Source organism: Lutjanus erythropterus, chromosome 6 (assembly GCF_056507025.1).
Source record: "Lutjanus erythropterus isolate fLutEry1 chromosome 6, fLutEry1.hap2, whole genome shotgun sequence".
In the NCBI taxonomy this organism is placed as follows: Eukaryota; Metazoa; Chordata; class Actinopteri; order Lutjaniformes; family Lutjanidae; genus Lutjanus; species Lutjanus erythropterus.
In genome coordinates this window covers 8909326-8933371 of record NC_139322.1, presented here as the reverse complement: position 1 = coordinate 8933371, position 24046 = coordinate 8909326, and the positions used below count along the sequence as shown (strand labels likewise).

The 24046-nt window shown below is 41.3% G+C and overlaps 1 protein-coding gene across 3 annotated transcripts in view; it reads left to right on the top strand.

Annotated features, from left to right (window-relative positions):
• hspg2 (heparan sulfate proteoglycan 2) overlaps window positions 1-24046 on the top strand; it is a 142141-nt gene that overhangs the window by 112867 nt on the left and 5228 nt on the right. For all 3 annotated transcript variants that reach the window (XM_084720435.1, XM_084720436.1, XM_084720434.1), the window contains 30 exons: window positions 531-691; window positions 933-1010; window positions 3226-3361; window positions 3530-3681; window positions 3856-4000; window positions 5432-5575; window positions 7555-7689; window positions 7847-8028; window positions 9429-9624; window positions 10677-10856; window positions 11028-11288; window positions 11372-11534; window positions 11642-11739; window positions 11829-12095; window positions 12211-12323; window positions 12902-13049; window positions 14199-14315; window positions 14527-14544; window positions 16848-16932; window positions 17014-17158; window positions 17488-17590; window positions 17677-17786; window positions 17878-17986; window positions 18199-18297; window positions 18849-19070; window positions 19511-19755; window positions 19845-20016; window positions 20436-20558; window positions 21601-21657; window positions 23940-24015. In XM_084720435.1, coding sequence (XP_084576561.1) covers window positions 531-691; window positions 933-1010; window positions 3226-3361; window positions 3530-3681; window positions 3856-4000; window positions 5432-5575; window positions 7555-7689; window positions 7847-8028; window positions 9429-9624; window positions 10677-10856; window positions 11028-11288; window positions 11372-11534; window positions 11642-11739; window positions 11829-12095; window positions 12211-12323; window positions 12902-13049; window positions 14199-14315; window positions 14527-14544; window positions 16848-16932; window positions 17014-17158; window positions 17488-17590; window positions 17677-17786; window positions 17878-17986; window positions 18199-18297; window positions 18849-19070; window positions 19511-19755; window positions 19845-20016; window positions 20436-20558; window positions 21601-21657; window positions 23940-24015 — 4240 coding nt within the window. The remainder of the gene's footprint in view (window positions 1-530; window positions 692-932; window positions 1011-3225; window positions 3362-3529; window positions 3682-3855; window positions 4001-5431; window positions 5576-7554; window positions 7690-7846; window positions 8029-9428; window positions 9625-10676; window positions 10857-11027; window positions 11289-11371; window positions 11535-11641; window positions 11740-11828; window positions 12096-12210; window positions 12324-12901; window positions 13050-14198; window positions 14316-14526; window positions 14545-16847; window positions 16933-17013; window positions 17159-17487; window positions 17591-17676; window positions 17787-17877; window positions 17987-18198; window positions 18298-18848; window positions 19071-19510; window positions 19756-19844; window positions 20017-20435; window positions 20559-21600; window positions 21658-23939; window positions 24016-24046) is intronic.

Sequence of the window (24046 nt, the reverse complement as noted above, 5' to 3'; positions counted from 1 at the left end):
GAAATCCAAGCTGAAATAGCCTGTAGTTCTTCCTGCATGCAGTGACATCACTGTGACATCACTGGATGCAGGAAGAATAACAGATCTTGCAGCAGATCTCTGTTTTCTCAGTCACTAATACAGCACAGAGGAATTTACTGCTTCAGATGACTACATTTACCATCAACACTGAGTGGACATTCACATGAAAAGTGCAGAATTTTCTCTTTAACATCGATGCCAAAGTGACAGACAGATGAAAGTACTTGAGTGGGCGGTAACGGTTACATCATTTGAAATGGCCGTATCTATTTTTGGACGTAAAACAGAGCGTAAATGAGCCTTTACCTGGACTAGGATGACAAGTACAGTAGTTTATGGTGGCTTGTGTTAGGTAATATAAGCAAACTCTGTAGAGAGATTGCTGTGTAAGTTGATTTATGTGACGAAATGCGAGAAAACTAACGAGTAAATCTCAAGAAGTACCTCAAGAAGTTGCGGTGGATATATTTTGTGTTTGTGTTTGACGACAATGCATTTTTTTGAGTCAGAGTCTAACCCAAGTGGCCTGGGCACCCAGCCCCAAGTCCAAGTCAGTCCCCAAAACATTGGAGTCCACGAAGGCGACACGTTGAGGTTGTACTGCCGAGCAACAGGATCGCCCACCCCGAAGCTCACCTGGCTGAAAAACGGAGGACAAATCCCTCCACAGGTGAGACACCTCCTGCCGTCTTGGCGTCTGAACAATTAACATGGATTGATTAAAACCGTGTTTGCATTCTGCTGTGTTTATATCTCTATCTTACACTTCAAGGTGTTTCCGATGCCGGTGGTATTTCAACATACTGTATCAGTTCATATGATGTTATTTACCTGTATTTTTCCCTCCCTTCTGTTTGTCTCCTCCCCCTCCTTTTTTTTTTTGAACCCACCCCGTTCTGACATTTGCTCAGGCCATTCCCTCTCACGGTTTCCATCAGTTTAAAAGCAACAGTCTCGATGTGTTACAGAGACGTATTGAGGAGCTGCAGGTCTGTCCATCTGTCCGCTGTCTGTCTGTCCTGTCTCGTAGTTCACATCACGTGTCCTCTACTGACCTTGTCTTCACACATTGTCGACTAAGTGCATGATCAAACGTGTCCTTGATTCACACCTTGTAAATCCCGTTAATTTACCACAGCTGTTCACTAAAGTCCTTTTAGAGCTGATGCCAAACACATTAAAATCAACTAGCTGGGTCAGTGTACGTGCATGCAGTACATGTTTTTATGTTGCGTTTTCCATAGTCTTTTGTTTTGTACTGTCCACATCATACCATCCCTGACGTGTTTGGGCTCTCAGCACCCAGTTGACCCTCATCATTCCATTGAATGTATTAACAGGACTAAGTATACAGTAGGTACTGTAGGTATTTCAGACATATTTTGCTCCGTGCCAGGCGCAGCCCGCTACCCCCCTGCCCACGGGGGTATTGTGTTAGTTTGGTTTCTGCACAGCCCTCCTCGGCTCGACGAGGGCTCCGGGGCCTGTTTAGTTCTGCCTCAGAGAGCCACTGCGTTGTGTCAGCCTTTCCCAGGGGGAGCTGGGCTCTGCCGTGCGACCACGCAGAAATTCTGTATGCTCTAGCAAACGGCTTGCTTTGAAAACTCGTCAATGGGTTCAGACACACATTGAGCCAGGGCCCGCCTCAGCCACTGCTCGGTTTAGCCTCCCTCACGGTTGAATGGGCCGGAGCTAAGCAGCTTTGTCCGTGGATGCCCCAACACCCCCCGGATACAGTAATCCCTCCCCAGACCCTCCCCTCCTGATTCCCCTCCCCTCTGAGGTGTTTCCAAACTTTATGAAAGCTCATTTTCAGCCTTGCTGGGCCTCCGACTGCCATGTGGAGTAGTGTACAAACAAGTCAAGTTGTTGATTGGTCGTGAGCCGGAAAATCATGAAACTTTTAAAAGGGACAGTTCACTTCAAAATCATAAAAAATATATTCTCTTACCTGGAGTGTTGTTTATCAATCTAGAATGTTTTGCTGTGAGATGCAGAGGTTTGGACATATCAGCCATGGAGATGTCTGCCTTCACTTGAAAATAACAGGACTAAATGTGTCTCAGCTTGGGGTGCACAAAACCAGAAATCATGATTCTACTTGAAAGAAAATAGTTCCTCCATGAATCTCCTCTCCACAAGGTCTGTGGATTACAAGCCGAGTGCCATGTAGTTAAGGCTGGGCGTCATTCAAAAATGTTTGATACTGGTAGCGGTATGATACCTTGACTTCAATTCAGTTCCTGAATTATCAGTTTAAAAAAAAAGAGAATCAAATTGCACATTACAGTACAGCTACTCATTTAAAGGGTGCTGTTCAAAGACGTGGTGGTAAAAATTGATTCCTGTCTCTGGGCGTAGTGTAGTGATTTTCCTGCATGACTCTAAAACATACACAGCATTTTTCAATACTCGATAGCATTGAAGCAATTTGATCAGTACCATAAAAGTGTCAAAGTTCGATCCCGAGCCCTACATTTAGTCCCATTATGTTGGAAAAAGAAGGCAGACATCTTTCTAGCTGATATCGCCAAAACTCAGCAACTCACCAAAACAATCTAGATGGAATTTGGGGTGAACTGTCCCTTTAAATTCGGGTGTTTTAAGTGATGCAGGGTTTTGGTTTGGTTCTCACTCGATATTTGCTCTGTGGTGTATTATTATATTCTGACTTGCAGGGCACTGGTTAGTGATTATTCTCTTTGTAATGCCTCATCCAATCCAATCAGTGTGTCACAGTTCTAACTCTCAATCATCGATTATTCATCTTTTTTTGAAAAAAAGATAATACTGTAGAAAATGATCATCACTGATCATGACTTATTAACAAACTGTAACCCACCAATCATTGTAGAAATGGCACCACTTTGTACACAGTGTCACGTACAAAGCAGAGTGTCATAGGATCCATCTGCAGAGAGACTGAACTGTAGCAATAACAACTCCTGTCTTGTCTCAAAGATCTAAAGCTGTAGTGCTTTTGTGTCGCTATTAGCTAGTGATGTCATAATGTCGGCAGTGTCATATTTGTGTTGTTTCAAGGCTCATGAGACAGGTAAGTGATGTGCTTTGTCTTCAGTGTGTGTTTATGGTGCAAATATCAGCAAAATCATATTCCTGTGATATAATGCACAGTGATGTGTGTCATGGCGGTGTAACCGAGATCAGGTTTTAATTTGTATTTTACTGGTGTGTTTCCACCAGGCCCGCATGGATCGCACCGACATCGGTACCCTGCTCATCCCCAACATCAAGATGTCCGACTCGGGAACTTACATGTGTGTTGGCAGCAACAGCATTGGCTCAAATAGCGCTCCGATTAAAGTCACTGTGTTCAAAGGTGAGATGTGGTGGTGGTCAGGTTGAATCAGACCGCCTCTGATCGGAGCTGCAACGACTGGTTGATTAAACAATCAGTTGAAGGAGAGAAGATTAATTGATAATTTATCAGAGCGCTGGTGTCAGCTGTGAACATCTTCATCTGGTGCATCTGTTTGTGTTTGTGCAGCGGACCACAGCTCCTCAGTGGTCAGCATCCAGCCATCAATAGCTGACATCCAGGAGGGTCAGAGTCTTGAGCTCAGCTGTTTTGCACCTGGAAATCCTCCTCCTCAAGTCACCTGGACGAGAGCCAGTGGACGCCTCTCCTCGAACCACCAGGTAGTTCTTTAAATCTTTGTATATGTATGTGTATTAATTTTGAATTAATTTTTATTCTGAATATTAGTCCTGTATAATGTTATTTGCCAGTTGTAGCAGTTGTAGCAGTAGAGGTGGTGGTTGTATTACTGTATTAGAAGTCAAATGATGGGTTTTCTTCTCTGCTGTGTGCAGGTGCTGGGCAATCAGCTGCGTATCCAGTCAGCCACCCCGGAGGACTCTGGGGAATATGTCTGTCGGGTCCAGGGCAACCCTGGAAACCCAGGATCTCACGTCCACCAGGCCTCTGTCTCTGTGTCTGTCACTTCCTCTTCTTCACGTAAGTTAGCCCTCATTAACGGGGAAAAAAAGGGAAAACTTTCCTCAGTGTTGATGTTAATGTAGTCAGTTTGAGCAATAACTTCCTCACTGTGTTTATTGATCAAGAACAGTTCTGCTGCAAAATCTGTTGTTCTTCCTGCATCCAGTGATGTCACAATGATTTATCTGGTTTTAAATGAGAAATCTGTTATATATTTACTGAAATAAATCATAAAATGACCATGATATGTCATCAGAGATTAAGAAAACATGCAGAGTTGAAATACTCACTTCTCTGACAAAAGCACTTCAGTCTCATTTCTATTCCGGTCTGTGACTTGTGTTATTGTTGCCTTTGTCACATTAATTAGAGTTCAAATTAATGCCAAATGTTTGCTGAATGAGTAAGTGTCTGTTCATAAGTCATAAAAAATCATTAAAACTCTTGTAGAAAGAGTAGATGTTTATAACAGTTAAACTGAACAGTATGTTAATAGAGTCTGGCAGGCAGTAAGAGAGGCAGTCACTGAACTGAGTGTGTATTTTCAGAGCAGTCAGTGTTTGTTTTCAGAATTACAGGCTTAGCTTCACTTTGACAGACAATTGACAGTTATAAACAGCTGGTCAACTTACAGTGTGGGGCTCGTCCTCGCTTGTTATTGTCAAATTAAAATGTAGTGCTCCTGCAGCCTGCCTGAGCAACTTCAGAGGAGGGGAAATAGGATTTCAACCTATTTCATATACAGTTTATGGCTCCAATCACAATTGTTACATATTGCTCCTTTAAGTAAGAACTACAGACTATTCCAGCTTGGATTTCTAGTGTCCACCACTGGGTGCATATAAGTACTTTGCCGGCAAAGCTTCATGAGCTGAAAAACTCCAGTTTACCATCAGCACTGACTGGACATCCACACGAAAAGTGTTGAATTTTTCCTTTAACTGTCTTTGCAGACAAACAGAAAAAGACAAAATCATAACAAAGAGCCCATTTTGATGTTTTCTCTTCTCTCAAAAGTTCCCGCCATACTTCGCCGTGCTCGATTTCCGTCTGATTAGACTCGACAGCCATTACTTTCTCACAGAGGAAATTACAGCTGATGGCAGCATCAGTCAGAGGCATTACATGCAGGGTGTTGTTCTCACACTAACACTGCCTCGCTTCATGAATGAACTTTCCAGTCGCACTTTCCAGCGGAGCCCAACGTGACCTCAGATTGAATGATTTTCCTTGCTACTGTCCCATGATCTCATCCTCATTCACTCCTCCCTGCACTTCAGCAATGGACGACTTCTTTGACTTCTGCCAGTGAAGCCTGCAGCCACACTGAATAGTAATCTGTTACTTCAGCTCTCTGTGAATAATAAGTCAGCTAAATGAAGTGAGATCGTGAGCTGCAACGTTCAAATAGAATCTGTGCAGAGTCCAAACCGCTGCTTTCTGGTGCAGGTCTTCAGAGTCCAATCATCGCCATCGAGCCCCACAGAGCTGCGGTGCGTGTGGGGGAGTCGGCCAGCTTCAGGTGCAGGGTGTACAGCGGAGCCCAGCCTGTCAGACTGGAGTGGAAACTGGCCAACAGCCAGCCGCTGCCAGGTAATAACCACAACCACACACACACTCTTAGGAATAAAGCTGCTTAATGAGTTCTGATTTTATGATGTCATTATTTACAAGCAGTTACAGCTGCAATCCACCCATGACTTTCTCCTCTGTTACTTCATTTAATGACTAATTTAGGATTATGTTTTTCTCCCTTTTCTTTGGACTGCAATGACATTTCTGAATTTCCAAAATATTCCGATTTAGTAAGATGATACGATTGCTTTTACAGGCTTTTCTTCTCAAAACATATCAGTGCTTTGGGGTTTGTGTTCAGGAAATAAATTAAATGTGTGTGTTCCAGTCATTTCTTCCAACATCCTTCTGACCTGAAGATTTGTTCAGCTCAGTTTTTCTTATACTTTTATTATGAATGAATGAAAGGGAGTTTTTTGGGTTGTGTGAGTTACTTATCCATCATCAGTGTATTATCTACAGTAGATGGTGGTCAGCACACTCCCAGTTTGGAGAAGCAGCAGGAGTACTGGCGTAGGAAGCTAAGCAATGTACTGCTGTAGACAGGGTCAGCAACAAAATATATTTTAGCCACTTAAAAACAGTTCACCTAAAGAAAGCACTGCTCTTGTGCTGTATGAATGTGTGGTTCTGCGCTGCAAAAAAAAACAGATATAAAAAAAACCTCTAGCTTGCAGAAAACAGAGCTGAGACTAGCTCATCAGTGCTGTTGTAAAACTAATGTTGCAAACATGCAACACAGTCTCTCATGGTCGACCATTTAGGGGAAAAAAATAACATCCAGTCCTTTCATATTTGCCAGAAATGCAACAGTTTTTCTTCACAGAAAAACTTGCACAGACAGGACTAGCTCATAATTATCATTCTAGGCAGGTCACCATCATGGCTTATCTTGAAGCCCTAAGCCAAAAACAAATCAACTTAAAAACTCAGTAATTTATAAAACCTCCAGACAGTGGAAGGCATGACTACAAGAATTAATCAAATCAATAGCAGATATCTGTTCACAAAAATTAATGAGGGACACTGCAGAACAAAAATTATCCTGATGTTTTGTATGTTGTCATGTTTGGAATTTAACTAATTAGCTTGTTGGCAACTGCTTTTATCTGATATTTTGATTGATTGTTATGAGTAATTTTACCTGGACCTCAGGAAGACAAGCAACCACTGCTGTGGAAGCTGCTGAGGAGGAACAAATAATGAAGAGCAGTGGAGCTGCTGGTCTGCAGCTGCTTCGAACAGTTAAGTTTGTTTGTGTGATTGTGGGACTTTGGTGAATCCAGACTAACCATTTACAACACCAAAGTTACACAAAAGCACAAACAAACGAGCAGATTGAGACCAGCGGTTCCTGTGTTCTGTGAGGTAAAATTACTGTTTTGCCAATCGAGTCTGGTGGCTTTGGAGAAAGAGCAATATTTGGCTTCTGTAACTACGGTTTCCCGTCGGAAAAGTCTGACAGCAAAGTAAAGGGTCAGAATATTCTAAATGTAAGATACACTTATTGATTTTTTTAGGTAGCTAAAATACTTTTTTTTGCTGAACTTGTCCACAGCAGTACATCGCTTAACTACCTACACTGGTACACATGCATGTCCAATGCTATTTACTGAAGGTAATACACTGACTGTGGTTAAGTACTTCAGAAAAACGCACTTGAAAAATTAGGCAAAAACACTAGAAATATACCTCTCATAATACAACTAGATACCGTCTTTCATTCTTTCAAAATCCACACCCGGTTTGTGATCCAGACTTTCTGTTAAAAGAAGTTAGTCCAAGCCAAAACAACCCGTATGACATCATCAGGGTTATTTTTTAAACTTTAAAAAGCTTCCTCCAGAGCCACAGTGTACATTATACAACTGTTTACACAGACTGAGTAGTGCTAACTATGATGAATAAACTGTCATGTCATAAAATGGGTGGACTGCCCCTTTAAGTTTCAGGATGTTCAGCAGATCTAGTGTTTCATTTGCTCCTCTGTTCTGCAGATAATGTTAAAATTGCCCCTGACGGTTCTGTGATCACCATTACCAATGTCCGCCCCATGAACCACGGCGCCTACCGCTGTGTGGCGAGCAACCCGTTCGGCATCACCCACACCATCGTGTCTTTGATCGTCAAAGGTGAGATACGTGCGTCTACACGTTCATTAAGCCACACACAGACGGGACTTTTCACATATCATTCATCACACACCCTCTAAAACCTCGAAGTGAAGGGTTCCCTCTAGTGGCTGATCAGATACAGAGCCGGATCAGTATTTTGCATCTGCGTCCTCAGAGTCGCCCGTGGCCATCGTCACCCCAGCCGGACCCGTGCGTGTCAGGGCGGGTGAACCCATCAACCTGGAATGCCAGGCGTCAGGAGAGCCCCGCCCCTCGGTCTCATGGCACAGACTGGACAGCAACCGCAAGACCATGCTGAGCAGCCCCGTGCCCATGGAGTCCAACGCAGTCATGCAGGTAACTGATGCATCTGATTAAAGTTCACAAAAGCACTCACGTCCTAAGGTGATAATTACTAGGTGCTAGACCGAAGTGCATGAAAAGAATGGAATGATAGAGGCTGCACACAAGAGCGCAACAAATCCAAGTTTTGGGGTTAAAACAACCACTCTAATTTGACTTACAGTGTAACAAATTCCAAGATCTTGGCCAATTTAAATGTGTAAAATAAGAAAACAGCATTGATGTTTAGCTATAAAGAGCCCAAATCCTCTGGCAAGTCAGGTGAACAATTACGCTTCATCTTTGCCAATCAATGATCAGTGTCATTACATAGAAAAAAGAAAGAAAGAAGGGTTCTTTCAGTCTAACTCTATCAAAATGGACAAACCTGACATATACAGCCACCTTACTGAATCTTCAGGTAATATATTTCAGACGTCTGTCACCTTTTATATCATTAAGACGCTTTATTTTGCTGTTTTGGTACTCTTGAACCAAACTTCATTCTAAAAGCAGCTGTTTTATGGTTAAGACAAGTTTTTTCACCGTAAAAACTTTAGCTCCACCATCTCTAAGTCTCTCTTCTGATTCACTTTGATCTACTGACACAATCGGCACACGACGTTAAGTCAGTAACGTTATTATTTAACCTGTGATGAGGTGTTTGTTTGTTGATCAGCTGCTTTCACAGTGCTTGTTTTCATCCAAAGGGGGGTCGTGGTAGCGGGACGTGACGTATGTTTGCACTCATCTTTTGTTCTGTTTTACTGATACATCTGTCAACATCTGTAGAACGGCTGAATTTCTCCAACTTTTCTGTATTGTTATTTAAAAAATGTAAGACCAAAGTCAAGGGCACAGATCTCACTACACCTGAAAGGGGGACAGTCATTAAATTTGGCCCTGGACTTATCTGCTCGGTGCGAGTGTGAATTATTAACCTTAAAATTCCCTCTTCTCCCAGCGAGTGAACAGACTGTTAAACCAAACTCTATTCTAAAAGCACATGGTTTATGGTTGGTTTATATTTTTCACAGTAAAAACTTAAGTTTCACTTTTCTGATTGTTCTTCGATCTACAGGCAAAATTGGTGCGCACCATTTACACATTATTAACAGGAAAACAAGACAGGAAAGTCGTCTGCAGTTCAGACCACTGAGCGGGATAGATAAGGAGGGACATAAACAAATCCCTCAAAAAGTGTTTATGTGTGAATCATTTCAAAGGTGGAGTTGGCTTCTATTAATAAAACATTTGTGGTTACACAATTTATTTCTAAATTTAGTGTAGGGACACAGAGTTTTTTAGAAGTTAGGGTGCACACTCTCCATGTTCAGAATCAGCTTTGTTCTGCTCCATTTTGAAATTGTGTGAATTTCCACACTGAGGCACAGCCGTTGTTTCCTCCGGTGCAGATCCTGGTGGCTCGTCCAGAAGACGGCGGCACGTATGTCTGCACAGCTCGCAACAACGAGGGCACTACTGAGACCAAGGTGGAGGTCGTGGTTGAGGGAGGCTCTCAAGTTCCCACAGTGCCCCGGGCCTCTGTTCCTGAGCCACTGATGGTCATAGTGGAGGGACAGACTGCAACGCTGCGCTGTGACGCCCACGGTAATGGGACGGCTTGAGATCTTATTTATACAGCTGGAATTCACTTGATTGATTTCCTGTCTTTCTGTAGCATTACTGATAAAAAGTGAGAGCGAGTTTGTAAGGAGGTTCTCAAACTTACCAAGAGTCCAACTCAGAGAGGAAGATTAAAATGAGGTTCCTTAATACTTTGTTTGTATTAAAACTATTTTATGAAGGTACATGGAAACATCTGAACGCTGCTGGAGAGGATGTGAACTAGTGGGAGATCATAATCATCACATCTTCTGGGATTTTCCAAAAGTAATAAACTCTGGGAACAAAATTAAAGAGGAGACAAGGTTGATTATGGATATAAACTTGCTTTTAGAACCACGTTTTACTTTGGGTATCGTCCCAGAGAGTCTTCATGGCAAAATGGAGGCCTATGATGACCTGTCTCTCAAGAATTAAAAAAAACAAAACAAAAACAAACAAACAAAAAAACTTTTTGCCAAGTTTTTTAATTGTATGTAAGTGCTACAAGAATAAGATAATATCATTCAGGATCCTTATGCCTGCTGGAAATCCTTGAAAACGCTTCAATTTTAATACTTTCATGTTTTCAAGGTTTGAAAAGAGTTTGGATTTTGGATAAAGTGCCTCAAACTTCCTGGATTGTATTTTCCTTACTTTCAAAATAAATCACTCTCTGACTAAGTAGTTAGGTTTCAGATAAAGAAATAAATAAGTGTAAGTAAGTCAGAGAAGAAAGTCTCATTGCTTCTGCCTCTCGCACAAAATTAAGCAGCTTCTGCTGAAGCGTCATTTGCCACTCTGCGTGTGACTACACTTTCAATGAGTGTCGCCTTGAAAACAAAAAATTAAAAAGAAATTAAATAAAAGGATTTTATCAAAATTGAAGTTATTTGTCTAGTAATTGTTCAAGTGATTGTTTTATATTGTCTCAGCCAGATTATAAACTGTATGAAGTCCACTTATAGACTTTTTAGAGAACCTTGTTTCATGCTTGTTTAGTAAAATTGTCATTTTGAATTTAGCGGTGCATAGAACTTAAGGTTTTGCCTCTCTAGGTTTCCCGTCCCCGACGATCACCTGGTCCAAGCTGCGCTCTCCTCTGCCGTGGAGACACAAGGTGGTGAACAACAGCCTTGTGCTGCCCAGCGTGGGCCGCCAAGACTCTGGAGAATACATCTGCAGCGCCACCAACAACATGGGCACCACTGAAGTCACCATCATGCTTGACGTAGAGAGTGAGTGCTGTGGTTTTGTTGTTTTCTGGCATTTTATTTTAATGTATTCAGTTTGTTTTACTCCTGCTTTAAATGAATCATAGATTTAATGTACAGTGACTTAAAAATCATTACATTTTATGATCTCTTAATAAAACATATGAACCTAGTAAACTCTTGTTCTCTCTCCAGCCCTTCCTTATGCCACTTCGATGCCCGATGACGTGGCCGTGCGGGTCGGGGAGGTGATCAGGTTGCAGTGTCTGGCCCACGGTACTCCTCCTCTGACCTACACCTGGTCCAAGCTGGATGGAAGCCTGCCCGTGAGGGCTGAGGTCAACGGAGGGGATCTTCAGATCAACCTGGCTACTGCTGAGGATGCTGGGAGCTACAAGTGCGTGGCCAGCAACAAAGTGGGCAGCAGCGAAGTGGTCGCTAAAGTCACAGTCAGATGTAAGTCTGCTGACGATATAGTGATGTGATTACAATGTTTTCTTTACCAGAAGAAGTCACGTCTGTATCCGTCCCCTCTGTAGCCCCACTGGCGGTGCGTGTATCACCTCAGGTTGAAGTAAAGGCTCAGGGCAGCGCGGTGGAGTTCACCTGTTCAGCAGCAGGTGGGATAGAAACCAAAATTGAGTGGCTGAAGGAAGGAGGAGCCCTGCCACCGAACCACCACGTCAAGGACGGTGTGCTCAGGTGAACCACACACACCATGTGCTGGTCCATGTGCTCTGAGTGTTTGAATATGTATGATATTAATAACTCAGCTTGTTTTCATGCGTGTGATTTAACGTTTTTTGCAGGATTGAGAACCTTGAGCAGAGCAACGAAGGTGTTTATATCTGCAGAGCGAGCAGTGTGTACGGTCAGGCTCAGGACACCGCCAGACTCACCATCCAAGGTCTGTTACACTCTCTGCAAACACATTAGTATAAACACTGCATCATAAAAGCCAAATATAATGTGTTTCTTTTATTCTCTTTTCCACAGCCTTGCCAAAGGTGATGATCAACGTGCGTACCTCCGTGCAGACTGTGATGATCGGGAACTCTGTAGAGTTTGAATGCCAGGCCGTCGGCGACCCGGAGCCCACAGTTCAGTGGAGTAAAGTCGGCGGGTCTCTTCCCGCTCACATCATGGTGAAGGGCGGCATGCTGAAGATCGAGCAGGTGACGGAGGCCGACGCTGGGCAGTACCGCTGCACGGCCACCAACGACGTGGGCTCAGTGCAGTCCCAGGTGGTCCTCAACGTCCAGTGTGAGTGCACCAGAAAAAAACTGAAAAACCTTAAACACATCATTTTCTTTCCAACACACACTGATGCATTATCTGTCCTTTCACCCTCGTTTAAATCCTTTCCCTCTTTGCGCAGCTCTTCCTCAAATCGCTGCGCTGCCTGAGACTAAGGAGGTGACAGTTGGGTCTGATGCAGTCCTGCCCTGTGTGGCTTCAGGATACCCTGTACCTGAGATCAAATGGTCCAAGGTAAACAACTGCAATTCAGTAAACTTACTTTTTGAAGACGGAGTGTTTATGAGCAGTCTTTAGTCCTCTGTAGCTGTCCAACAACATATTTTTATGTACAATTTGAAGTGTTGCATTAGAAAAAGTTGATGAAAATGGCAAAAGTCAAAACATTTTCTCGATTTCACATGAATGTATTTACATATGCTTGAGGTGGTTGCCTCTTTTGGAAAAGAGTTACTGTTAAATTTTGTATATCCGCCTCGTTTTCCACATTGTTCTTGACCGTTTGAGGTTCGACTGCTGCTCTTTTAATTGTGTCATCTTGTTGTGGCCCCTTATTCTGCAGTGGTATAATGGTTTTCCTGACTGGAGAACTGGCTGCATCTACTGTTTGTCACGATGAACCAACTCCTAATAATCACCTAAGAGTCGTGGCTGGAAACAAGCAGTCATTCAACTTTTCTCTTGCCAGTTTACTTGAAATTTGGTTAAAATTTCCTAAGCTTGTGGATGGAAACACTGAAAAGTCTAAAGGCTTGTTTTGTTTATGCTGATATTATTCATAATACTGATTTTGTTACTGTGTCTGTATCTAGGTGGAGGGAGAGCTTCCTCCAAAGTGTTTCCAGGAACAAAACGTGCTGACGGTTCCTCGGGTCACTCATGACGATTCTGGGACGTACGTCTGCACCGCCTCCAACAAACAGGGAAAAGTTGAAGCCTTCACTACACTTCAAGTTCACGGTTAGTCTGCAGAGTGGAGAGTTCTGTAGGAGGGGACGTTACCAGTGACAGGAGAACTATTCAGAGCCTTTATTTAAGTAAAAGTATCAATACAACATTGTGAATATACTCAACTTCAAGTGAAATTCCTGCATTAAAAACCTAATCAAAAAAAGTTGAAAGTAGTTATTAAGCACTAAAATTGTCCCTGTCAGTGTTTTACTATTATATATGATGCTTTTGAATTATATTACTGCTGCATTAATGTGTTTGTTGCATTTTAATGCTCTAGATGTTGAAGGTTTAGCTGATTTTAACTACTTTATATGCTGTTTGGCTGTTTAATCCAAACCAGTGCATCATATTCTGTAAGATCATTATGTGTTTGCAGCTCGCTGTCCTGTGAGAACCATGTCTCTCTAAAAAGTCAACTTTATTTTCAGCTTTGCGACGGTGCATTTTCCAGCTAATCCAAGATGGTTTTTAAAGAGTTTATTTAGTTTAAGTTTTAGTTTAATTTTCCTCAAACCATGAAGAAACATTTCATCCCTCAATTTATCAGAAATATTCACTTTTGAAAGGCTTAAGACTCTCTTGCAAATTAGGCAGAATCTGTAATTTTAATCATTCATGAATGGTCCTCCCCAGGAATCACTTATGGATCTCTCAATACACCAGAGTGTAGTGATAAGATTTTATTTTTATTTACTTTTCAATTTGGCATTATAATATCCTATAGATATGGTCTTACATATTATTTTGTGTAGGCAGTAGGGGTGGATGGAGGGAAGAAGGAAAAAGGAAAATGTTGTCAAATACTTGTGAGAAAATTAAAATATTCACATTTAAAATCACCACATTTGGAGATACATGGGTTTCACAGGACAGAAAGTGTATGAAGGATTACAATCTGAAAATTAACTAGTAACTAAAACTGTGGTGTAAAAAGTACATTTTCCTCTGAGATGTAGTGAAATTGAAGTACAAAATTGCATAAAATGGATGTACTCAAGTACAGTACAAGTACTTCAGATTTGTACTTAAGTACTGTACTTGAATTAATGTACTGAGTTACATTCCAACACTTGATGGTACAGTAACAAATGAAAGGTTTTGAGCCTGAACTGCACAGTTGTCTGTATGTAAATGTGAGTGTATTTACTTTTTCAGAGAGAGTGATGCCGTACTTCGCCCAGGAGCCCCTGTCCTACCTGACCCTGCCCACCATCAAAAATGCCTATAAATCCTTCAGCATTAAAATCAACTTCAGACCTGATAATGTTGATGGTAAGGAAGCACAACCTCACGTTAGCTTTACATTTAAACTGTATCATGTATAATTTTACACGTTGTTCTTGTTGAATCCTGCTGCGTGGTAATGCTCTGTGCTTTTTGTACTGTGTGTTTGTTTGTCATGTTTCCTCATGTATAATTTCACTGCGTCTTCTGTCCCTTTCCTCTCTCCCTCCCCTCTTCCTCTCACCCACGTGGTGGGAAGGTCTCATATTGTACGCTGGTGAGTCTCAGTGCTTGAGAGCCACAGAATCTCAAGAGTGATGCTGGCAGTTCTGCTGTATGGCTCCATCAGACTTTCACACGATGCATCCAGCTCAGAGCTGATTTAGAGGCTGTGAAAGAGATGTGAGATGGTGCATGGCCCATGTTTTCATACAGGCTGTTCGGTCATGATCACAAGAATAATATTAGGAGTATTACAGTCATCAGTTTAAAGGGGCAGTTCTCTGGCCTGGCCTCTGGCTTGTAGTGCTATTAATCCACCTGGATTGTTTTGGTGTGAGTTGCAGAGTTTTGGAGATATCAGTCATAGAGGTGTCTGCGTTCTCGCCAATATGACAAGATTAGATGCAACAACAATGTCTCTTTCCAGAAATCATGACTTGGTTACTCAAGATAATCCACAGACTTTGTTGTGAGCAGCTTCATGAAGGAGCTACTTTCTTTCTACCAGTTCAGCTCAGCCAAGGAGGAGGCCATTAAAGTTTAAATCCCGTCCATGAATAGATGCAATCTTCCTTCTGCACAGCGATAGAATTTCCATTTGGTACGAAGAAAAAAGTTCCACCACGAAACTGATCTGTTGATTATCTTGAGGAACCAGGCCGTGATTTCTGGTTCAAGTCATGGTTTGTTTTGTTGCTTTGTTCACCACAGGCCGAGTGTCATTTAGTCGCGTTGTATTCAAGAGAAAGCAGACATCTTTACAGCCAATATCCCCAAATCCATCAACTCGCTCCGTGGATAGTAGGGATGTAATGATATCAAAAACTCATGGTGTGATAATACCACAATAAAAAGTCTCAACACAGTATTTATCAAGATATTAAAAAAAGAAAACTGACGACTTGAAAAAATTTAATAATTCATCTGGTGTGTACGTTGTTTTTTGTTCATATAAATTTTTTTCCTTTCAACCTGCTTAAAGTAGTCCACCATGACCCAAGCATGTGCAAGAAATTGGCACTTGGCCATGAATGTTTGAATTATGTTCACAATACAGCAGTCCTTTTATAAAATCAAATAAAAAATAATTAACTATTTAATATCACGGTAGATAGTGCAGTATGGAGATATGTTTTTATTGTGATATTGCGATTTTCGATATATCGTTACAACCCTGATAAATAGCACTACAGGTAAGGAGAAAAATATATATTTTTGGGCGAACTGTCCCTTAAATGATTTAACTTATACATCCCAGTCTACTTCATCAGCTTCTACAGCGCCCACATATCAGCACCGCTTCTTTAGGTGTTTTTTTTATTTCAGTTTCACTGCAGTTATGAAAATGATGAAGGATGAAAAATGACATAAGCATAAATACATAAATAAATGGAGAAATGCACAAATATTTTTTTTATTGTATTTCTGTATTTATTTTACATTTATTTACAAATTTATGTATTTCTTTAGTGACACTTATGTCATTTTTTTCCTTCATATAAAATAAAGAGCAACAGTAAGAGAAATTGCAAGAACTTATATGGTTTCTTAAACTCACCCACAGTTTGTGCAGGATGTTCAGGGACATGACAGCAAAATTAATGGACATTATAGTAAAATGTATCGACAATCAAAGGAAAATATATGACTGGTAATTCATGTGTGAGTGTAACAACAAATGAGCTACAACTGAATCACAAAAGCTATCTGAACACGCTTCACTCCTTCTGTGTAAATGTGTGATACAAACATGTACAACATATTATGTGAAAACTTACTTTGCAGTCAAGTTTGTGTCGCACATGTATGTAGTCTTTCTAGATGGCTCCTTTTCACCACTATCAGACATGATATATATAGACGTGTAAGAGGGCATGTTCCCACTTCCCAGTTAGCCTCTGTGGTTCATGTTAAGCATGTGTTCCTGGCATGTGGAGACAGAAAAAGGAGGACTAGTAGTATGGTGTGACTGGTTGCGCACAGCAGCCCAGTGATGCCCAGATACCTGGCTTTGGTTGGCTTTAAACTTGCCTCACCATAGCATGCTGCTTTACCATCCAGCTTTCAAAGAGTTTACCTTGTGTATGAATCACTTTATTGCAAACAATGTCCATCCTAACAAGTCACCTGCTCTCATATTTAGTCTGAAATCTTGATTTTATCGATTTTTAATAGTCAGACGATTGTTTCAGGAATGTTGCGGAAATAAGTGACGTATTTTGAGAGAAAGCTAAAGAAATTCTTGAAAGAATGTGATAAAATTAGTAGATTTATTGACTTATTAAGATGGATATTATACAGTATGTATTTAGGATTAAGTTTTGACTGGTACTCACTCACCTTGTTTTCGTGGTGTAGGTATGATCCTTTACAACGGCCAGAGAAGGACCACAGGAGCAGACTTTATCTCTCTGGGACTTGTTGGTGGTCGCTTGGAGTTCAGGTAAATTTATACCGATCTTTCTCCTCGCTGACTAAAACACAACATGACAGTTGTTATTAATCACCTGTTTTGTTGTTTCAGGTTTGACGTGGGCTCCGGCATGGCCACCATTCGCGACCCCAACCCCATCAAACTGGGAGAGTTTCACACAGTCGAGCTCCATCGCAACCACACCTTGGGCTACATCATTGTAGATGGAGGGGAGCCCATCAACGGCAGCTCACAGGTACTTTTGTACTTTTTTCATTACATGTTAATGAAACTCCTGCTGTCACACTTGTGGTTTTGTTCCTTAAACCTAACCAAGTAATTTTGTTACCTAAACCTGACCAAACTGTGGCTGAAAATGAAATACATTAATAAAAAAATGAAAATAAAAAGTCAACTAAGTGTTAACACTGCTTTCCAGTTTCACACAAGTCAGGATTTAAACTCTGGTCGTCCAGCATCTTTTCTGTAGGGACTGAGTCACTCTCTTTTTCTTCTTTATTGTTACTTGTTTAATTTCTTTGTGTCATTTACTATGTTCCACAAATGCACATTTCCTGTCTTTAGGGCAAGTTCCAGGGCCTGGATCTGAACGAGGAGCTGCATGTGGGTGGTTATCCCAACTACACACTCCTCGCCAAAACTGCTGGCATTAAGACTGGTTTTGTTGGTAAGACGTAACTCTGTTCACAACATGACATGAAATATAGAATCTAAAAAAAAGCTTTGTCCTTATTTGATATTGCTACTATGCAGGCTGTATCCGTCAGCTGGTCATCCAGGGTGAGGAAGTCATCTTCAAAGACCTCGACCGCAGCTCGACTGGCGTCACAAACTGTCCCACCTGCAAAGACCACCCATGCCAGGTCAGTTACATCCGTCCACTTGATATATTTATTGCATCTGTTATGTGTAATTTCAATATATCCAGTTAATTTCCTCCCTGTCGTTACTCAGAATGAAGGGGTTTGTGAGGACTCAGACGCCAGCTTGTATAAATGCAGCTGCCTCAGAGGATTCACAGGCAGCAACTGCCAGCACCACTCGTCCCTGCACTGCCATTCAGGTACAGCCTCCACCTGACAAAGGTCTATTAGGTCTATAAGGTCTATAAATTATCAAAATAGCTGGAAATTACATTTTCTTTTGAGTCGATAAATCAACTGATCATTGCAGCACTACTCCTGAATAAACAAATATGCCAAAATACCTGGATGTTGCTATCAGTTCTAGTAAATGATAAAAATGTTAAAGCAAGTGTGATCTGAACTCCTGCAGAGGCCTGCGGACCAGACGCCACTTGCATCAACCGCCCCAATGGCCTGGGGTACGACTGCCGCTGTCATCTTGGCAAGTTTGGAAACAAATGCATGGATGGTAAGTAAGCCGGGAGATTGTCACCAGACACTGAACCCTGACCTTATCCAGGCCCTTCTTTATGATTCTGTCAAACACAGACATGATAAGGCAAAATAAAGAAATTTTGCTCTTACCAGTCATTGTTCTCTTTGAATCCTGCTCATGACGCCAGGTTGTGAAGAAAATCTTGTGAGCTACTTTACTCGAACTGATTGAAGTTTCAGGAGACCTTGATGTATTACACAATACATTTATTGAAGCTCTACTGAAGAGAACAGAGCAGCGACACAAAGTGAATGATTGTGTAACTGCCACAAAATCCTGAAACAGTTTCAGTTTAATTAAATGAAACCTACAAATTGGCGTCACAAACAGAATTCCAAGAAAATAACAACTGGTAAGTGCAAAACTTCTCTGTATTGTAAACTGCATTGTAAAAATCCCTCACAACAGTAAGTATTTTTAGGAATAAAATAATAACGGTTCAGATATTTTTCATGTGTATTGAAATACTAATAACAAGAAATTCAAAACTTCAATGCATTTTCCTCCTTGTTTACATTCACCAGGGGAACTCGTGACCACTCCACTGTTTGATGGTGAGGAATCATACATAGCCTATCCTCCCCTGACCAACATCCACGATGACCTGCGTGTCGAGCTGGAGTTCAAGCCCCTGGAAAGAGACGGCCTGATGTTCTTCTGTGGAGGGAAGAAAATGAAGGTGGAGGACTTTGTCGCCATCTCCATGGTGGACGGACACGTAGAGTTCAGATATGAACTGGGCACAGGTAAAGTATCAACACAAGTCTATTATAGTTTAAGAAAGGTGTTAATTATAGGGCTGCTATTTGGCACTGGTGATGTTATTTGGAGTCTACGCAGTAGTAATTGGGGTTGGAGCCACGTTGTAAGTCTGGCTTAGTTGTCATACATGACCAGAAACCCCCTTTTTATAGCTACAAATAACTAATTAAAACCAAAAATTATAAGAACTAACAGAAATGACAGAACATATCTTTTGGAAAGATTTATTTGACATGTCCCAGCTGCTAACATGGAGGGGGCGGGGTTTATGTTATGACCTGTACTGCAGCCAGCCACCAGCAGGCGGTCAGGATTTTTCAGCTTCACTTTTGGGGATCTGTCCTGTCATCCATCTTTATACACAGTGAATGGTATTAATGTACAGTATCGTACAGTAAAAATCTGTGTTTTTCTTGATTTACAGGCCAGGCCATCCTTCGCAGTCCAGAGCCAGTCTCTCTGGGCCAGTGGCACAGAGTTGTGGCCGAGCGAAACAAGAGGGCAGGCCACCTGAAGGTGGACCAAGGCCCAGTGGAGAGGAAGACGTCTCCAGGAAAAGCCCAGGGCCTCAATATCCACACCCCCATGTACCTGGGAGGAGTCCCCAACATGGATATCCTGCCTAAGTCTGCCAATGTCAGCGAGATGTTTGATGGATGCATAGGAGAGGTGAGCTCTCTCTGCGCTAAAAAAAACAAATAAAACATGGATATTTCTCTGTATGTCGGGTCTTGAACATGTCTGCACCACCTGCTTAGGTTTCCATCAACAACAAGAAGGTGGATCTGTCCTACAGCTTCGTAGACAGCAGATCAATCCGCAAGTGTGTGGACAACAGCCCCTGTGACCGCCGGCCCTGCCTGAACGGAGGTCACTGCATGTCGAGCTTTGAATATGAGTACCAGTGCCTCTGTAAGGATGGATTTGAAGGTTAGTGCTTGTGCTTGACGTCTTCTAAACACTTGAGAAGATACAGTATGGATTATATCTGCCAACCCAGAATACCCGGCAGCACTTTACAGTTTGGGATTCGGGTGCATAATCTGCAGTGCATCTCTATTTTCTGTGTATTTTTCACTTGACCTCCTATAACTGGAAGATTTTATGAGCTGTGTTTTGTTGAAAGCAACCTCCTTACCTATAAACTATGCTCGGCTTCTAGGAAATACAACTTGTAGGTGCATCAGGACATAAATCTGGTTAAAAAATAAGATATTTATTGATTTATGTGGAAATATATCTGGATATTTTCAGTAAAAATTGGTAAAAAACAAACATTTTGTCCACACCCATGAAATGCCTTTGGTGTGAAGTTGACCATCAGCCTTTCTCCCCCTGTGACCCTGCAGGTGAGCGCTGTGAGGTGGTCAAAGACGTGTGCCAGGGCGACTTTCAGTGCCAGAATGGCGGCAGCTGTGTCGACGGACAGTGTGTGTGCACACCCGGCCACACAGGCCTGAACTGTGAAGAGAGTAAGTACTGACTACAAACTGGGTATTCAAAATATTATATCAATATCGAAGCCAGAAAGAGCAAACTGTGTGAGGAAAACTGTTTGATTGTATTGTTCATTTATAACCATACAATTTCAGTTGCATCCAATTTGTCCAAAAGCACTTCAGAAAACAATTCTCAAACTTTCAAAGACATTAGTCCCCCTACCATGGAAAATCACTTCCATAAGTAAAAGAAAAAAAATCACCATGGTAAGTCATATTTATGAGATAACAAGTCGAAATTGTGACATCAGAAGTCATACTGAGATTAAAAGTCATAATTATGGGATAAAAAGTTAAAAGTTTGAAATAAGTCAGAATTATGAAATAAAAAGTGATAATTGTGGGATAAAGTCATAATTAGGAGATAAAGTCACAAGTAGGAGATAAATGTCACAATTATGAGATAAAAAGTAGTAATTAGTAGAAAAAAGTCATAACTGTGAAATAAAAAGTCTTAATTATGGGATAAAAAAGTCATAATTATGAGATAAGAAGTGAAATTATAAAATAAAAAGTGAAATTATGAGATAAAGAGTAAAAAAAATCTGAGATCAAAAGAAATAACTATCAGGTAAAAAGTCAAAATTAATAATTACGCAATAAATAATCATAATTAGAGATAAAACAGTCTTTTTTTTGTATTTAAGTTTTTAATTTTTTGAGTATTTTTTACAATGTCCCATACAAACCGTTTTTGGACTTTTTATCTCATAAGTATGACTTTTATCTCTTAATTGTGATTTATCATGGGGATATTTTTTTCTTTAACTGGACCCTACAGCACATTTCTCTTAGTACACACACCTGCATCCTACAGACAAAGATGTTCATCATCAAAGCACAAAGACTAGACGTGCGGCCAGAAATGAGCCCACATGATTCACGTCCTCCACAGTGTGACGCCCTTCTAACATCAGACAGTTCACTCCCAGCACTGCACTGCATGCTGGGAGGGATAACCCTTTTAAGTGATGTCTCACCCCTGCACTCTCATGGCTATATCCTGCACACACAGGCCAGGTCTCCAGCTTCCCCGAGGCCCCGAGGAATTTGGAAGCTGGCGAGGCTAATGGTACAGTATCTCAATATTCAGTCTGCCTGACAACGACCGTGACTAACAGGGGGCCCGTCTGAGCTCGAGGGGCCCCACGTCCCTTCAAACACGAACTGTCTATTGCCTAACACATGTTCGCGCATAAACACAAACCAAACATGCGTCTGTGAGGCTCTTATCCCCATCAGAAAGTTGGGAGAGGGGAATTCTGCATCTATATTAAAAGGTAACACGATGATAGACTGTAGTCGGGAGATCAACTGATTCATGCTCCCTGTTTTCGGACTCATAAATGTGGAATTCCCCTTGTTTTTGTTTTTCCCTATCGTCATGTCAATGCCTGTAAAATGGCTACTCACAACATAAAATCTTGTTTCCGTCTACTTCAAGAATGCCTGCCTATAAAACAAAGAAAACACGCAAAAAAAATACTTGTTTTTCTCTCTGAAACTGTCAGAACATTAAATCTGCTCCACACATTTGCGCTGTCACTAACAACTTCAACTGTCTGTTGAAAGCACAGTGTGATGGGATGGCGTTTGGGTGAGTTGAGATGTGTTTCGAGCATATTCTGTGCCGTAATGTGGTATTTTTAATATGCATGGATCAGGTGAGTTCAGTTCAATCTCTGTGAAAAGTCAGAGATGGTGCAGTGTGTGAGGAATGGCAAGTTGTTCATGTGTTGGTGAGGACTGTCGAGTGAGTTTGCATCATGGAGCCTGGTGTGGTCGTACTGAAGTTGTAGTATTTGCACAGAATGAAAAATGGGATTATAATATTTTATTTGAAAAGTTAAATTCTTGATAAAACACAGCCATCGACTCATTTTTATACTCTCAGAGGCAGAGGTGTGGACTAGAGTCAGACTTTTGAAGACTTGCAACTCGATTTGGACTTAAAAAGGTGAGGTAAGCGATTCTAGAGACAGATGGTTGATTGGTGAATCTGCAGGTTGTTTAATACCAATGCATTGGGTTGTTGGCTCAGATCCAGCCAGTCATCAGTCCACCCAACTCAAAGTGTGGATCAACTGTCTCCAGAATCTCTTACCCCACCTTTAACACCAGTGACTCGTGACTTTACTTGGACTTGAGCCTTTTGACTTGAAAATACTCTCTACCTTCCCACGAGTCAATTAATTTTAGGTCATTTCCTGAATCAGCTAATGTTAACACTGTTCATTCTCAGCAGGTCGACACAGATCCACTTTGTTTTGAACCAATCTGACAGCATCCAAACTGCAGGAGAGAAACATGAAGAGCTAACGTTACGTTACTGAGCCTCAGTTGGAAAAAATATTTCAAAGACAATGTTGTTCACTTCCAAAAACTCTGCAGTGGTGTAGCAATGCACCGATACCACTTTCTTTCTGACCAAACACAATAACTTAACTTTGACTACTTACTGATCTGAGTACTTAATATTGCCATTACAGTTCTTACATTGACTTTTTAAAACGTGTTGTTTTCATCAGATGCTGATCATCAGAATGAACTGCAGTATGCAAACGTGCAGGTCAAAAATTACAGATGGAGCTGCAAAAACTTGCTGCTTCGTTTAACATTTGTGGTCGCACAAAGAATCGTGACTCTGTCGTTAATTAAAGGATTCAAAAGGCTTGACTGACTGTACTTCTTGACTTATGACTTTATGACTTCCCACCTCTGCTCAGAGGTTTTGCTGCTACAGATTTACTTGTAGCCGGTATGTAGCTTACAGAGTCAGTTTGCTGACTTCATAATCTTTCTAAAGTGCTGCAGCTACGCTCTAGTTTAGCATGTAACAGGTTGTTGTCTAAAGTAAAACAAGAAGTAAACACACTGTTTTTACTGAATTTATCTCCGACATGCTAAAATTTAGTGTAACAGCTGCACAAACAGAGAAGCGTAATGAAGTCACTAAAGCTAAATATCAATTTCTATGTGAAGTTTGCTAGCATTAGCTACCAAAGACCAGTCAGGCTGTAGCAGAAAAATCTCTGAGTGTATTGAACTCAGCATGGGTGCATTTTATTGTTCAATGAATTTAACTTTTTATTGGTAAGAGAAAGAATGTTTTCTTAACTGAAATGGTTAAATAGTCCTGCTTAAACAAAAAACACCAACAAATAAAGTTCAGTTGAAAATTCGGTGGAAAAATATTTCTTTATCTGTGCCTGTTCTCTCTAACCAAGCCTCTTACCAAGGTTTCTTCCATGCTTTCACCACTGGAGGGCGCCATAACAATGAGGATGAAAGTTCACAGCAGCCTCACTGTGAGTCTGATGTTGTTTTGATTTGTATTTACTGTATTTTTTGTAGATTCACCCTACCAGTATGCTGCTCATTTCCACAATGACGGATACATCGCCCTGCCTAAATCCATTTTCCCAAGAAGGTAACTGCTTTACTACACTGTTATACTCTCA